Source organism: Cetorhinus maximus, chromosome 6 (assembly GCF_964194155.1).
Source record: "Cetorhinus maximus chromosome 6, sCetMax3.hap1.1, whole genome shotgun sequence".
NCBI lineage: Eukaryota > Metazoa > Chordata > Chondrichthyes > Lamniformes > Cetorhinidae > Cetorhinus > Cetorhinus maximus.
In genome coordinates, this window is record NC_135884.1 from 39,583,688 (window position 1) to 39,600,321 (window position 16,634).

Sequence of the window (16,634 nt, forward strand, 5' to 3'; positions counted from 1 at the left end):
TCCGGGATCACTCCGGGTCTCCCTCCGGGGAGCCGGCACTCCGGGATCACTCTGGGTCTCCCCCTGGGGAGCTGGCACTCCGGGATCACTCCGGGTCTGCCCCTGGGGAGCCGGCACTCCGGGATCACTCTGGGTCACCCCCCTGGGGAGCTGGCACTCCGGGATCACTCCGGGTCTCCCCCTGGGGAGCTGGCACTCCGGGATCACTCCGGGTCTAACCCCGGGGAGCCGGCACTCCGGGATCACTCTGGGTCTAACCCCGGGGAGCCGGCACTCCGGGATCACTCTGGGTCTAACCCCGGGGAGCTGGCACTCCGGGATCACTCCGGGATCACTCCGGGTCTCCCCCCGGGGAGCCTGCACTCCGGGACCACTCCGGGTCTCCCCCTGGGGAGCTGGTACTCCGGGATCACTCCGGGTCTCCCCCCGGGGAGCCGGCACTCCGGGATCACTCCGGGTCTGCCCCCGGGGGAGCCGGCACTCCGGGATCACTCCGGGTCTGCCCCCGGGGGAGCCGGCACTCCGGGATCACTCCGGGTCTGCCCCCGGGGGAGCCGGCACTCCGGGATCACTCCGGGTCTCCCCCCGGGGAGCTGGTACTCCGGGATCACTCCGGGTCTCCCCCCGGGGAGCCGGTACTCCGGGATCACTCCGGGTCTCCCCCTGGGGAGCTGGTACTCCGGGATCACTCCGGGTCTGCCCCCGGGGGAGCCGGCACTCCGGGATCACTCCGGGTCTGCCCCCGGGGGAGCCGGCACTCCGGGATTACGCCCATTTCTGTCCTGGCTCCGCCCTGGGCTGTGACGCTCCGTCAGGGTTGACGTTGGACTTGGACCGGCTCCGCTGCAGCCTGAGCTGACACTTACCCAGTCTGCCAGACAGAGCCAGAGTTCAGTGCTGCGGGGGCCATGGATAAAGCCCCCTCCGTTGCTGCTCCCTTCGCCTTCAACATCTTGTTGGCCACTGATTCCTACAAGGTACAGTGAAAGGCTGGTGTCGCCGCTAGTTCCCGGGGACCAGGCACTGGGTACGGAGCCGGGCGTCAGCTGCTGATTGTCCGTCTTGTTTATTACCTCTGTCCTGGGGTCAGGGATTAAGGCGAAGTGGGGGTTGACCAGGCTGCAGCCATGCAATGAGCAATAGTGATACTTCTTAAATCCATCACAGGCAGTGACTGCAACTGGAATAGAACAGCTGGGGAATTGCTTACATTTTCTATGCAGAAGCTCTACTATTTATGGCTGCTAACACTTAAGTGCAAGCACACAGAATGTGCTGGATTTTATGTACAGTTGGTTATCTTAATCTTGACTGACACTTTTAAACAAATGTTTCTTGACTAGGATACAGTATTGATTTAAAATCCATATGTTCATATAACGCTTTTCAAATGACCAGGCATCTGAGTACTGTACATCCAGTGAAGACTGGGAGTAGTTCAGAGAAGTTACAGGTGGTAACCTATGGCAGTTCCTGGGGGAACACCGCTAGCCCTGTTTCTCCCCAGGTGAGCTGGAATGACAGGATGAAAAATGGCCATGGTATATCTGTGCCTTGAAGCATTTGTTGCTGAAACGCAAGGACCAGTGGGCCGGTGAACAGGAGAGTGCTGCTTCCTTATCTCGAGCATTGCTCAGAATGATGGTTCAGGGTATGATCAGTACCAATTTGTCAATTTGGAATCTATATAGCCATTTTTGTGGTTCAGCAGGTGTTTGAAACTGCCTAGGATGAATGAAAAATTATGAATGCAATCGTGCAAAAATGTTTGCATGTCATTAGTACTGATAAAGCCCAACTTAACATTCATTGCTCATATACACTATATATATAGGTTTTTTTAAAAAAACAACTCTAATTCATTATACCTCTCTGTCTCAATTTCTGGTGATAGACTGTCCACCAATATTCATTACAAGCCTACCAACTCCCACAGCTACCTTGACTACAGCTCCTCACACCCCGCTTCCTGTAAGGACTCCATCCCATTCTCTCAGTTCCTTCGCCTCCGTCGCATCTGTTCTGATGATGCCACTTTCAAATACATTTCCTCTGACATGTCCTCCTTCTTCCTTAACCAAAGTTTTCCACCCACGGTGGTTGACAGGGCCCTCAACCGTGTCCGGCCCATCTCCCATGCATCCGCCCTCACACCTTCTTCTCCCTCCCAGAACCATGATAGGGTCCCTCTTGTCCTCACTTATCACCCCACCAGCCTCCGCATTCAAAGGATCATCCTCCGCCATTTCCGCCAACTCCAGCATGATGCCACCACCAAACACATCTTCCCTTCACCCCCCCCGGCAGCATTCTGCAGGAATCGTTCCCTCTGGGACACCCTGGTCCACTCCTCCATCACCCCCTACACCTCAACCCCCTCCCACGGCACCTTCCCATGCAACCGTAGAAGATGCAACACCTGCCCCTTTACTTCCTCTCTCCTCACCGTCCAAAGGCCCAAACACTTCTTACAAGTGAAGCAGCATTTCACTTGCACTTCCCTCAATTTAGCCTACTGCATTTGCTGCTCCCAATGCGGTTTCCTCTACATTGGAGGGACCAAACACAGACTGGGTGACCGCTTTGCAGAACACCTTCGGTCTGTCTGCAAGCATAGCCCAGACCTCCCTGTCGCTTGCCATTTCAACACTCCACCCTGCTCTCATGCCCACATGTCCGTCCTTGGCTTGCTGCAGTGTTCCAGTGAAGCTCAACGCAAACTGGAGGAACAGCACCTCATCTTCCAACTAGGCACTTTACAGCCTTCCAGACTGAATATTGAGTTCAACAACTTTAGATCATGAACTCTCTCCACCATCCCCACCCTCTTTCCGATCCCCCTTTTTTTCAATAATTTATATATATTTTTCTTTTCCCACCTATTTCCATTATTTTTAAATGTATTTCCATGCATTGTTTTATCTCTACCTTTTAGCCTATTTCGATCCCTTCCCTCTACCCCACCCCCACTAGGGCTATCTGTACCTTGCTCATCCTGCTTTCTATCCTTAATGTCACCTATTAGCACATTTCTTAGCTAATATCACCACCCGTCAACACCTCTTTGCCCTTTTGTCTATGACATCTTTTGGCAATCTCCACCTATCACTGGCCTTGTATCCAGCTCTACCTGTCCCACCCCCCCTCTTAAACCAGCTTATATTTCACCTCTCTTCTATTTTTCCTTAGTTCTGTTGAAGAGTCATACGGACTCGAAACGTTAATTGTATTCACCTCCGTGGATGCTGTCAGACCTGCTGAGTTTTTCCAGGTATTCTTATTTTTGTTTTTGTTTTGGATTTCCAGCATCCGCAGTTTTTTGCTTTTAACTCTACTTCATTGGCTGGAAGTACTCCGATGCCTGGCAGTTTGAAAAGTATTACATAATTGCAAGTTTTTCTTTTTCTTTGCAGAAATATTTCCTTTTCGCCCAAATGACTCGACTGGTTTAAAGAAAATTACATTTGTTATCGAAAGTTGCATTTGAGAACTTGTTTTGCTTTCCTCTTAAACTGTGAATACCCTCTTCATAGGAACAGAAGAAGGCCATTTAGCCCATAGAGCCTCCATTACCATTCAATACGATCAAGGCTGATCGAACACTTCAATGCCTTTTACCCACACTATCCCCATAACCCTTTTATGTTATTGTTGATCAAAAATCTATCAATCTCTACCTTAAACATACTCAATGACTGAGCTTCCACGGCCCTCTGGGGTGGAGAATTCCAAAGATTCAGCACCCTGTGAGTAGAGAAATTTTCCCTCATCTCGGCCAAATTTAACTAACTTGCGTTGAAATTCTGAAGCCGAATCATTTGTGTAAATTCGAAACAATAACGCCATGCTGTGGGGTCCCTCCGTTAAAGTTAAAACAATACTGCACAATTCAACGGTTTTTGTAGCAAATTCCTCAAATATTTATCTTAAAATCGCATTGTCTGGAGAGCAGTTGTTTAACTGTCAGCAGTGTAAAATTACTGCTAACTTATTCCTGATGGGGTAGGATCATTTCATTACCTTTTAACAGGAGAAACAAGTTGCACAGTATAAGTTGCAGTTGTATTTGCATGCGCGATAAGTGTGGTCTTGCCAATCCACACTCCAAGAACAAAAAAAAAACCTGCAGTTTTGGTGCAGCGGTAGTGTGAATCTAAAGTCGAGACCCACCCTGACTGGAGGAAAGTGGAATAAAGAGGAAGGTAGCCTCCCTCTGCATTTCTCTGGAGTCAAGCTGGGCCTTAACTTCAAAGTTAAGTATCACTTTTTAGTGTTGTGAAGCAGTCTCTTTGTCATATTGCTTCATTTGCAGTGTAAAGGTAACCTTAGATTAAAGATTATGCTTCCTTTTCAGGGCAATTTTCACTATTGATTGTACAAAAAAAAAGGTGATTATTACAAAGCTATGCTACGCTTGACTAGCTTGGATCTCTTTTATCTCTTAAAATTCCGAGGGCAAAGATTTTACCCATTAGCAATCAATGGTGTATCCTCGTAATATTATTGCTTGAAAATATTTACAACCTCTTTGACATTTTAGTTTCATGTCCTCTATTATTGCCATTTTGGCAGCTGTATTTTGTAGCACAACATTATTTTATCACTCTGGAAGTACCTTAACTTTTTTTTTAAAGTATTGCAGTAGTATTTTTAATTCATTCTCAGGATATGGGTATTGCTGATAATGCTGACATTTATTGCCCATCCCTAGTCACTCCTGAGAAAGTGCTGGTGGGCCTTTTTCTCCTTAAACCACTCCATATGAAAGCGCTCTCACACTGCTGTAAGGTAGGGGGATCCATGATTTTGACCAACTATATTTGAAGGAATGACAATATTTGTCCAAGTTGTGATCATGCCTGACTTGGAGGGGATTTACTGTCCAGAATAGCTTTTACTGTTAAAAATGATGTCGTCTACATTATTTTTGTGCAGCCTGGAACAGCATCTTTGCTCCTCTTGGCCACACAAAAATAATTTAAAAAATAAGTTTGGTGTATTTTCTGCCTTTTCCTGGTCGCCTAGTGAAATTTCATTCAAGGTCAGCGAGGGTGTGGTTCAGATATGTTCGACTGCAGCCTCTAGACTTGAGGAAGCAAAGGGACCATAGGGGATAGGAACACAATGGAAGAGAGTATAGGTGTTAAAATACCTAATAAGCAACAACGGTGGAAATTATGGGGTGTTTGAACAAATCAATGGCTACAGAAATCTCACAGTACATAAAGGATGAAGGGTTGGTCAGTTGGGAAATTGAAAATTTAGCCATAGGTGACTTGGCCATCATAGGACCCAAATTTACATATTAGCGGACTGTATTGCTTGAAACTGGTGGGCTTTCTTGCTGCCAGTGGAAGCTCCCTTTGAGAATGTCAGTGACTGGAATTGTTCGATCATGCAGCAAATAGAATCATGATCTTGATTTTTACAGTTGTCAGATCATACTCATGCCATGATTTCATATTAATATTAATATAGGGTCTGCCTATTAAATGGTTCTTTGTAGCCAGTGCTAGATAACAATAGGGGGATCATAGTTTGATTTTTGATCAGAACTGATATAGTTGATCTTTCGTAATTGTCTGTCTAACCGTGTAGTATGGCTGTTCTACACAAATACTTTTTTTTACTTTCTCTTGCTTCACTCACACCTCTGCTCTCTCTTGCTTTTTCTTCTGCTCTCTCTTTCTCTCTGTTCCTTTTTTCTCTGGCTTTCTCTTCTCTCCATCCTTGCACTATGACACCTTGATCTTTTTAAAAACTTGTGGGAGATGATCATGCTGCCTTTCTAATGTTTACTTTTGAGGTGGGAAAATTTTAATTCGAAACTTAAAACTATTAATTAAATCTCTGACACTAAAGGTCTTTTTTTGTTTTCTCAGGTTACTCATTTCAAACAGTATCCACCAGACACCTGTAAAATCTACTCTTATTTTGAATGCCGTAAAGGAAAAGATGATAAATTCAAAGAAGTTGTGTTCTTTGGATTACAGTATATCCTGAAGAAATATTTATCAGGTAAAATATTTGTTGACCAGGGATTTAAAGAAAAAATCAAGACTGAAAACCACTGAGTAGACCAATCACAATTTAGTACAACCTCTGATCTTATTTGTATTTTTATATGCTAGCTGGGAGGCAGGATGCAGTAAGACACGCCCTTAACTAGGCCGAATTCAATGAAAATCATCCTAGAAATTTAGCTATGCGGCAGATTCCTTTTATAAGGCCTCATACTATATCAACAATTCAAACTTCCTGTTTGCCACAAGGCTTTTATTAAAAGGTCAAGGCAAAATACCACAGATGCTGGAAATTTGAAATAAAAGCAGGAAATGTAATATCTCTGGGGAGAGAGACTGAGTTAACATTTCAGGTCTGTGAGATTTGATGAAAGGTCACAGACCTGAAACATTGGGCAGGATTTAATGTTCCTAACGCTGATCCTGACTACCTGTTGGAGAGCCGATGGGGAACCTGCATTGCTTCTGTGGGCGAGACCCAACTGTCTAGTGTTGGTCGTACCCCAGGATTTTGGACACCGGCGGTGGAAATTTCACCTCTCAGACTGCCAGCCAATTACAGGCCGGCAGCTCTCCATTGCCGGCAGCGCCACTGGGAGTTGAAGGCAAGGGCAGGGGCATTGCTTTCTGTGGGGGTTTCAGGCAAGGGCAGAGGTGGCTTTCTCCAGCTGCCCACCCTTCCTGATGCTGGGACCCTCGATTGGGCACTAAGTCTCTTTGAAAGAGGCCTGGCCCCTTCCCTGAAGAAAGCACCAGGGAATGTCTTTGCCTGGCAGCCTTTGGGAGGCACAGGAAAGCCATGCCACTGGCATTTAATCTCTGAGCCACCAATAAATCCTGGTGGGTTCAGGGATAATTGGTGTCAATTGACTCAATGATGAGCCTAATTGACATCACGCCACCAATAGGCAATCTTCCCCACATTGACCTGTTTCCACTTCCAACTTAATTGCGGGAATTTTTGCCACTGCCAGGAGATGATTAAATGGACCCCACCGCCATGTTTCCTATCACAACAGGCTTGATTAAATTCTACCCATTAACTTTCTTTTTCCTCCACAGATGCTGCCTGAGCTGCTGAGTATCTTCAGCATTTTGCTTTTGTTTTGTAAAATGCTGTCTGCTGACATTGTAAAAAATGTTTCCTGAATTGTAATTTTTTTTCTGAATCTTATTCCTTTCACTTATTTGTTGTATTCTTGTTCAGCCTGCTCCCCTGCTATCGTTCTCAGTGGGTCTAGGATGTGGGTCTCTCTTCTTTTTTCAGGCATTATAATCTCGAGAGAGATCATTAACCTTTAAAAAGAAATTCCCAGTTATTTACTGAAAGGATTACACCACAAGGTTTCACGTTTGACAAGTCAAACAAAGCAAGTATTTCTAACTTGAGACTATATTTTGCAAACACTTGCTCTTTAAGTCCGAAAATCTCAACAGGACACAGCCTGTTCTACTTTCATTTCCACCCAAGCGTGCCCCTATTCGTTACAGGATCTTGAGGGTTCCTCTTCTCCTGGAATCAAACCCAGGCGTTCCACAGCTCTCAGGAATTCACTTTGATTCTCCTCAGTGTTGCTGCTATTCTCCAAGGTATGAGATTTCTTGAGGTCCTTACACTAGCATCCAGCTAAGCGACCTTTCAACTCTCCTTGAGCACCTCATGATTGTGAACACACCACCTCAAGCATGGGCCTCACTTCCCCTTTGCTTAGTGACTCCAATTGAAATACCCCTGATTTCTGATAGCTCTTTTGATTCTAGTCTACCACTTCTGGCAAATTCTTTCTCTCTGTTTCTGAAAACTACTCTCTGGCTTCAATTGCCTGTTTCCAAGCTGTTCTAGCTACAGACATAAACTTACTGTTTCAAAACTGCTTTTGAGCTGACTTAACATTTTCTATGAAAAAACACACAGATAAACCCAAAACGTGCCTCCGTGCAACCTACTCCCATGGCAGTGTGATATACCTCAAATGTTCCAGGTAGAAATTCAAAACCATTACCTCCAACTTCAAATCTGTCCTTCAATCTGAAAAGTATATGGATACTTTAAGATCTTCCCTTATTTACCTGTTTCTTTTAAACCTTTCTTTGATCCTGGGACACACATGAATAATTTAATTATGGAGACAACCGTAGACATCTGTATGAAGAAACTCAGAGAGGGGTGACCCATTGTTTAATGTTTTCACACTTCCACCCCTGACCTCTTTAAGTAAACATGGACCATCCTTTGAATCGCAATTATCTTGGGTCTGTTTACCAGCTTCTTGCCAAACCAGGTGCTTCCATTATGTTACATTTAAAACTTCAATCCCCAAACTAAAAGTTATACTTTGAAAACATATTAATCATGAAATTAGACACTTTTGCAACCCAGGTCAGTTATAGCAGCAGAATAACTCCTGAATATCCTCCCCAGATATTTGCAAGATTTTACCAGTGATCTTGTGGAATAGAAATAGAAATTATGTGTGAGTTTCATTGGTACCTATTCTTGCATCATTTCCAGTGAGTTAAGAAATGACCAAGCCTTTGCGTAATCTGAGTTTCATCTACAAAGTACAGTCGCAGCTTGTTGCTGCCACAATAACCAATCTATTTTCTACTGGCATTCAATAATCTAATATCATAATCGCCTGCAATCCAATGGCCATTACAGCCTCATCTCCATTTTCAATTGCTACAAAATTGACTTGGGAGGGTAAAGTGAATGTATTGCCATCCCTGGGTCCCTTCTTGCATATATGGAATGACCATGTTAAGCAGCAATATAACTGAAGTAGATTGCAGTTTACACTGTTGACCATATTTTAGCATTTAATTTTCTTTTGCCTAAATGTTGAAATTTTTATTTTATCTTTTAACAATTGGCTGGTGCAAGAGGAGCACAATTTTGATTTGTGCCCCGTGTGGCTAGGAGAGTACAATCAGTACCTAACTGTTTCAATTTGTGCTGATGCATAGATTCATTCTGGTATTCATTGAATTACCACTTTGTACTGAGGGTATCTGTCTCTTGGAAGACCTTCCACCATTAGGGTCTTGCCCTGATATATTACCATTTTATCTTGTTGATAAATCTACAGGTTCAGTTGTGACAGAGGAAAAAATTCAACAAGCCAAACAAATCTATGAGCTTCATTTCAAGCAGTCTGTTTTTCACGAGGAAGGATGGCGATACATTATAACGGTAGAAAACTATCCCTTTAGAAAAATTATTAGTGTGTGCAAACAATTTCATTTAGATGAACCCTGAGTATATGAAATTCATGATGCAGAATTTTTTTTTACCATTTTCATTATGTATTAGTTTCACAGTTAAACTGTAAATACAGGTATGTCACTTTTTAATAATGTGATTTCATGCTTGAATACCAATCAATATATGTGCACCTTGAGCTTGGGTTGCCATTGTTAAATAGGGGATTATTGTTTTGGGGTTTAAATGATCTCTCAGCAGCAACAGCTGTGCTTGTATTATTCCCTATAATCCAGACCTTGTACTGAACCTTTTACACTCTGTCAAAGATGCATCCTAGGAGTTAACAATGACCCTGCTTGATGTAATTTTGGGACTTGATTTTAAAACATATTACCCATGCACTGGAGCACATTGATGTTCTGTAGGAGCTTAATGGCCTACTCAAATGCCTAAGTCGGTGGAAATTTTCAGTGGTTGAAAAAATGTTTGTTTTTTGAAGTGTACAAAAATATGTGAAATTTTTTTTCATTATTTTTATTGTTTGTAAAATTGATTTAGATTGACTTCTTGTCTTTCTTCAATCTTGCTTTTTCTATATCTGAAATTATAGCCTACAGTTTGCTCCCACAGTGCATTTGTGCACCACCTGTTAAGGCAGTTTTCACGTCCCATTGAGTGAAATAGAATGTCGTACTACTAGAAAATATAATGAAATGCACTACACTATGAAATAAAAGCAAAATACTGCGGATGCTGGAAATCTGAAAAAAACCCAGAAAATCCTATTAAAACTCAGCAGGTCTGGCAGCAGCTGTGAAGAGAGAAACAGAGTTTCTAGTCCTTATGACTTTTCTTCAGAGTAGTACAATATGATCCTTCTTAAACTGAAACATGTTACCTGAATATGCCTTGAAATTTTCTTTTATTTCAGAAACACAATGGACATTTACCAGTTCGTATTAAAGCCATTCCCGAAGGAAGCATCATTCCTCGTGGGAATGTTCTTTTTACAGTGGAGAATACGGATCCCAAATGCTTTTGGTTGACAAACTACATTGAGGTTTGTTTTCACTGCTTATCATTGAATCTTGATGCCTGATCCTATGAGAATTCTAGGGAGCAGGTCATTGGCATTTGTTATCAGGTGTCTGCACCAGGATTGGTACAGTTGTTTTGCACCCCTCACCCCCACCCCCCCCCCCCACCCCTCCCCACCCCCCCTCACCCCACATTGGGGGTGGCGTTTGGGAAAATATGGTATTGGACAAGCCCTCAGAGGCAGAGGCAACAGGTCAAGTTAGAAATTTTATTGAAGACTGGAAATCAGTTTCAAATGTGGAAGAATCTGTGTTTCTTCAGTGTTCCAGGTCATAAAATTAACCTGAATTATTTTTGTGGACCTAATTTCAGCCTCTTGTAGGCACACTGTATATTGGGGCCATGAGAGGTAAGCCGAGTAGGAACTCCAGTGGCTAATGCTATCCCACCTGCATTTTTGACGTTGGGCTGTAAGGGAGTGGACACAACTACTACTCGCTCCATTTTCCACCATCATTCTCTCTGCACTATCCATTGGAAGCTTCACAAATGTTTAATACCACTGGCCCTGAAACAAGTAGTGAAGTTCTGACTTTGAGAATCTGTGAGTTAAAATGAGCTAAATAGACTCCATTAAGGCTCAAGCTTTTTTCAGTAATAATTTAGCAAAAATAAATCTATATGCTTTCTCTCAACAGACCATTCTGGTTCAGGTCTGGTATCCTATCACTGTTGCTACCATATCCAGGGAATTTAAGAAGATTCTAGCTCTATACTTACACAAAACATCAGGAAGTCTAGATGGTCTGGAGCTCAAATTTCATGACTTTGGTTACAGAGGAGTCTCTTCACAAGAGGTACTATTTTACATTTCATTTCAACGTTGGGTATAATTGTCTTTGGTGTTTTATCATGTAATTTTGATTTGGGATGACCCAATAAACCATTCCGATGTGCATGATGGCAATAATGTCTGGGCAGTAAATATAGCAAACATGAACTTGGAGGTGTTTCAATCAAATGGGGCAGTTTTTGGTAGATTTTATTTGGATAATTTGTTCAAATTAGTTGGTTTCACTGTTTCCATCGGCTGAATTTTATGCCCCTTCCCTTCGCCACCCCAGGCATATTTTTGTCAGTTGGGGGGAAATAAAATACAAGGAGTGCTTAGCCCACCACCTTCCTGCCCACCCCCAACCTGTCCCCCATATACGCTAGGTGGGCGGGTGCTGAAATCGGCAGCTCGCCTGCCATATTTAAATAAGTAATTAAAGGTCATTTGAGTTTCTTGCTAAATGACTGGGACATTACATAGCGCCAACTGTATTATCGTGTAGGCTATCAGTGGGCAATACATGGCCAGGTTGAAAAAGGGCAAGAAGGAATGGGGGACACATCATTCTGGGGGGTGCTCTGTGTGCATCAGGGGCACCCCTCTTCATTCCTCTCCGCCTGCCCTCCAAGACCTGACCCTCCATCTTCCTCTTTCCCCCGACTGTCCTGAGCTCATGGATCCCTCCTGCCCTAAAAGCCTGGGACTTGCCTGTCTCTGGCAGCCATTACCCAATCAGATTGACTGGCACTTCTTGTGGGCGGGGTGTGGTCTTCCTCCCACTGAAGGATGGAATTTCCACTCTCGCCCAGTTTAGCCCACTGGTTGTGGGTCTGGCTTTTTTTGGTGCTTCAGCTGCTGACCAGCTTTTCTTCGCCCCGTAAAATCCAGCCCTATGTTTTTGTATGCAAGGGAATTTGTGCTGCTACCCAATTGTGTCAGACCATAATTGCTTCAATAACTTATTTTGGAGAGGACAGACAGTTGGGAATCTGAAAAAGGCGCAAGTGGGGAGGCAGTCAGGAATCTGAAAACGATGCGAGTGGAGAAAAAAATATCTAAAAGTAATGTCACAAGAGTCCCGTAAGTTGGTTGGTAAGTATAGGCCTTTCCGTACTTGGCACAGAGGAGATGATTGGTAAGTGACAGGTGAGTTATTATATTACACCATACTATAGTTAACATTTTATACAAAGTTTATGGTATGTCAATGCAGCTCAGTCATGTGGAATGTGCATCTTGTGGGATGTGGGAAGTCATGCAGGCACAAAGGCACATCTGCAGGAAGTGTCACCAGATGCAGAAACTTGAGCTCGAGCGGCACGTAGAATCACTCAGGCATATCCACAAGGTTGGGGATTACCTGGATAGCACGTTTATAGAGGTAGTCACACTGCAGCTAATAAGTACACAGGCAGAGAGGGAAAGGGTGATGACCGGCATATCTAAGATAGTGAAGGAATCCCTTGATGTTCTCTCGCTCTCTAACCACTTTTCTATTTTGGATACTGGTGGGGCGAGATGGTTCCTTGGAGGACTGAAGCATGAGCCAAGTTCCTGGCACCACAGGTGGCTCAGTTGTATGGTAGGGGTGGAGGAAGAGTGGAAGTGTTAGGGGATTCCATAATTCAGGGAACAGACAGGTGGTTTTGCGGCCGTAGATGTGACTCCAGGATTGTATGTTGCATCCTGGTGCCAGGATCAAGGATGTCACAGAGCGGCTGTAGCACATTCTTTTGGGGGAGAGTGAACAGTCACAGGTCGTGGTCCACATTGGGACCAATGACGTAGGTAGGAAAAGGGATAAGGTCCTGAAAACAGATTTTGCAGAGTTAGGAAGGGAAGTAAAAAGCAGGACCTCGAGCAGTAATCTCAGGATTACTCCCAGTGCCACGTGCTAGTGAGCATAAGAAGAGGAAGACTGAGCGGTTCAACACATGGCTGGAGAAATGGAGTACGAAGGAGGGCCTGAGATTTCGGAGGCATTGGGACCAGTTCAGGGGCAGGTGGGACCTATACAAGGAGGACAGGTTGCACCTTAAAATGACTGGGACTGATGTCCTCGCAGGCAGGTTTGCTAGTGCTGTTGGGGAGGGTTTAAACTAGATTGGCAGGGCAATGGGACCCTGAGGGTAAATTCAAATTGGAGAGGAGAGAAACTGGCAGTGAGAAATAAAGAAGTATTAACTGATAAGTAGGATATATCATAGTAGTATCAAGGTAAATAGGATACTTGGAGACTTTGATATAGTTAGATAATTATATGAGTAGGCAATAGTAAGTCCTTAGATGGGGTCAGAGTAAGGGGGTAAGTAAAAACAGCCTAAATCAGGGTTAATGTGCATGTATGTGAATGCATGGAGTGTGGTTAATAAGATTGGTGAACTGCAGGCACAGGTAGACAAATGGAATTCTGATATTATTGCTAAAACAGAGACCTGGCTCAAAGAAGGGCAGGACTGGGTGTTAAATATTCATGAGTACAAGGTGTTTAGGAGAGACAGGAAAGGAGGAAAAGTTGGGGGGGCGTAGCAGTTTTGATTAAAGATGGCATTACAATACTGGAGAGAGACAATGTTCCAGAGGGGTCACGGACAGAATCTCTGGCTAGAGGTGAGGAATGAAAAAAGAGCAATAACATTGATCAGTGTAGTATATAGACCACCAGCTAGTGGAAGGGATGTAGAGAAACAAATTTGCGAAGAAATTACAGAGGGGTGCAAGAATCATAGAGCAATTATAATGGGGGACCTTCAATTATACAAATATAGACTGGGATAGGAATAGTTCAAAGGTACAAGAGGGGCGAGAGCTCCTGGAAAGCATTCAAGACAATTTTCTGCTCCAGAATGTTTCCAATCCAATGAGAGGGAAGGCACAGTTGGACCTGGTTCTGGGGAATGAGTTGGCCCAAGTGGATCAAATATCAGTGGGAGAGCACTTAGGGGACAGTGACCGTTTTATTATAAGGTTTAGGTTGGCCATGGAGAAGGAAAAGGAACAATCCAGAGCAGGGATAATTAATTAGGGGAAAGCCAACTTCAATGAGTATAGAAACACAGAAAATAGGAGCAGGAGTGGGTCATTCGGCCTTTCCAGGCTGCTCCGCCATTCAGTATGATCATGGCTTATCCTATATCTCAGCGCCGTACTCCCGTGCTCTCCCCATACCCCTTGACGCCTTTAGAGTCCAGAAATCTATCCATTTCCTTCTTCTGACTTGGCCTCCACAGCCTTCCGTGGTAGAGAATTCCATAGGTATAGGAATGAGAATGCATCTGAGTCGAGTGAGTTGGAATCAAATGCTGGCAGAAAAGACAGTCGCTGAGCAACAGGCCACTTTCAAAGGAGCACTATTGCAGGCAATGTCAAGGTATATTCCCTCAAAGGGGAAAGGTAGGACAGATAAATCCAGAGCGTCCTGGATGACAAGAGAGGTAGAGGTGAAGATGAAAAAGAAGAAGTGTGTATACAACAGATGTCAGGTAGAAAATACAATGGAGAATCAAGCTGAACATGGAGAATCAGGACCAGAAGGGAAGTGGAGAAAAACGAATAAGAAAAGCAAGGACAGAACATAAAAAGAGACTGGCAGCTAATATAAGAGGAAATCCCAAAGTCCTCGAAGCATATAAATAACAAAAGGGTGGTAAAAGAAAGTAGGGCCAATTAGGAATAAAAAAGGAGATTTGCACATGGAGGCAGGAGAAATAGCAGAGGTATTAAACGAGCACTTTGCAACTTTCTTTACAAAGGAAGAGGATGTTATCCATGCCGAGGTGAGAGAGGAGGTAACTGGTACACGAGAAGAACTTACAATTGAGAAGGAGTTGGTGTTAGAAAGGCTATCTTTACTTAAAATCGATAAAGCAACAGGACCGGATGAAATGCATCCAAGGGTACTGAGGGAAGTGAGTGGAAATTGTGGAGGCACTAGTGATAATCTTCCAATTTTCTTTAGACAGAGGGTTGTTGCCAGATGACTGTAGAATTGCGAATGTCACAACCTTGTTCAAAAAGGAGTGCAAAGATAAAGCCAGCAACTTCAGTGGTAGGGAAACATATAGAAATTATGGTTTGGGACTAAATCAATGCTTAGACAAGTTCAGGATAATTAAGGAAAGCCATCAAGGATTCATTCAGGGAAAATCATGTTTAACTAACTTGCTGGAATTTTCTGAGGAGGTAACAGAGAAGGTTGATAAAGGCAATGCTATTGATGTGGTGTATATGGATTTTCAAAAGGCATTTGATACAGTGCCACATAACACTTGTGAGCAAAATTCTAGCTCATGGAATAAAATGGAAAGTAGGCACTTGGATAAGAAATTGGCTGAGTGATAGGAAACAGAGAGTAGTGATAAATGGTTGTTTTTCAGATTGAAGGAAGGTTTGTAGTAGAGTTCCTCAGGGGTCAGTGTTGGGACCCTTGCGTTTATGATATATATTAATGACCTAGACTAAGGTGTTCAGGGCATGATTTCAAAATTTGCAGATGATATGAAGATTGGAAATGTTGTAAACTGTGAGGATAGTCGTGAACTTCAAAAGGACATGGTGGATTGGGCAGACAAGTGGCTGATGAGGTTCAGTGCACAAGTGTGAGGTGATTCATTTTGGCAGGAAGAACAAGGAGGGACAGTATAAAATAAAGGGAAAAAACTCTAAGGGAGCTGCAGGAATAGTGTTTATAGTGTCAGTGTTTATGTACATAAGTCATCGAATATTGCAGGACATGTTGAGAGAGCAGTTAATAAAGCATATAGTATCTTAGGCCTTATTAATAGGGCCATTGAGTACAAGGGTAAGGAGGTGATGTTGAATTTGTATAAGACACTAATTAGGCCTCATCTGGAGTTCTGCGTCCAGTTTTGGGCACTGTACTTGAGGAAGGGTGTGAAGGCATTGGAGAGAATACAGAGGGTGATTAGAGTCTGGAACAAACTTCCTGAGAGGGTGGTGGAGGCAGGTTCAATCAAGGTATTCAAAAAGGATTTGGATTACTATCTGAAAAGAGAGAATGTACAAAGTTATAGGGATAAGGCAGGGGAGTGGGACTAGGTGGGATGCTCTTTCAGGGAGCATGTGCAGACTCAATGGGCTGAATGGCCTCCTTCTGCACTGTAAAGATTCTGTAATTCTGTATTGACCTGAGTCAAAGGATTTGCTTCTACAATGCAGGAATTTAGTTTATAAGATAGAAAGTTCCAATGAAAATGACAGTGTTGTGCTTACAAATGAAGGTTGATTTTCCTTGATTTGCCTCCAGTGCATTGGAGAACCAAGATCCACAGAATATTTTTTAAAAATGGGATTATTGGAACAAATCAACCTGATTGTTCTTCAGTCATTTTAAAATAGAGGGACAATTGGATGAAGTCCTTTACAGAAATGCACCATTATGGACAGAAGGGGTATTAATTTAAACAACAATAATTTCTCTTCTAACCACCCGTCCGTAAACTGAAAGATGTTTTGATTTGTTTCCCTCTTTATAAGTGGTGGCATATTTCCCAACCCCTCGGTTTTGGTGCAA

General features: G+C 43.5%; 1 protein-coding gene across 2 annotated transcripts in view; it reads left to right on the forward strand.

Moving 5' to 3' along the window:
* Positions 1–817: 817 nt before the first annotated feature.
* The window catches only part of nampt2 (nicotinamide phosphoribosyltransferase 2), a 63,706-nt gene continuing 47,889 nt past the window's right edge, over positions 818–16,634 (forward strand). For both annotated transcript variants that reach the window (XM_078543644.1, XM_078543645.1), the window contains exons 1-5: positions 818–977; positions 5,883–6,018; positions 9,113–9,216; positions 10,160–10,288; positions 10,965–11,123. In XM_078543644.1, the coding sequence (XP_078399770.1) occupies positions 909–977; positions 5,883–6,018; positions 9,113–9,216; positions 10,160–10,288; positions 10,965–11,123 (597 nt within the window). In that variant the 5' untranslated portion in view covers positions 818–908. The remainder of the gene's footprint in view (positions 978–5,882; positions 6,019–9,112; positions 9,217–10,159; positions 10,289–10,964; positions 11,124–16,634) is intronic.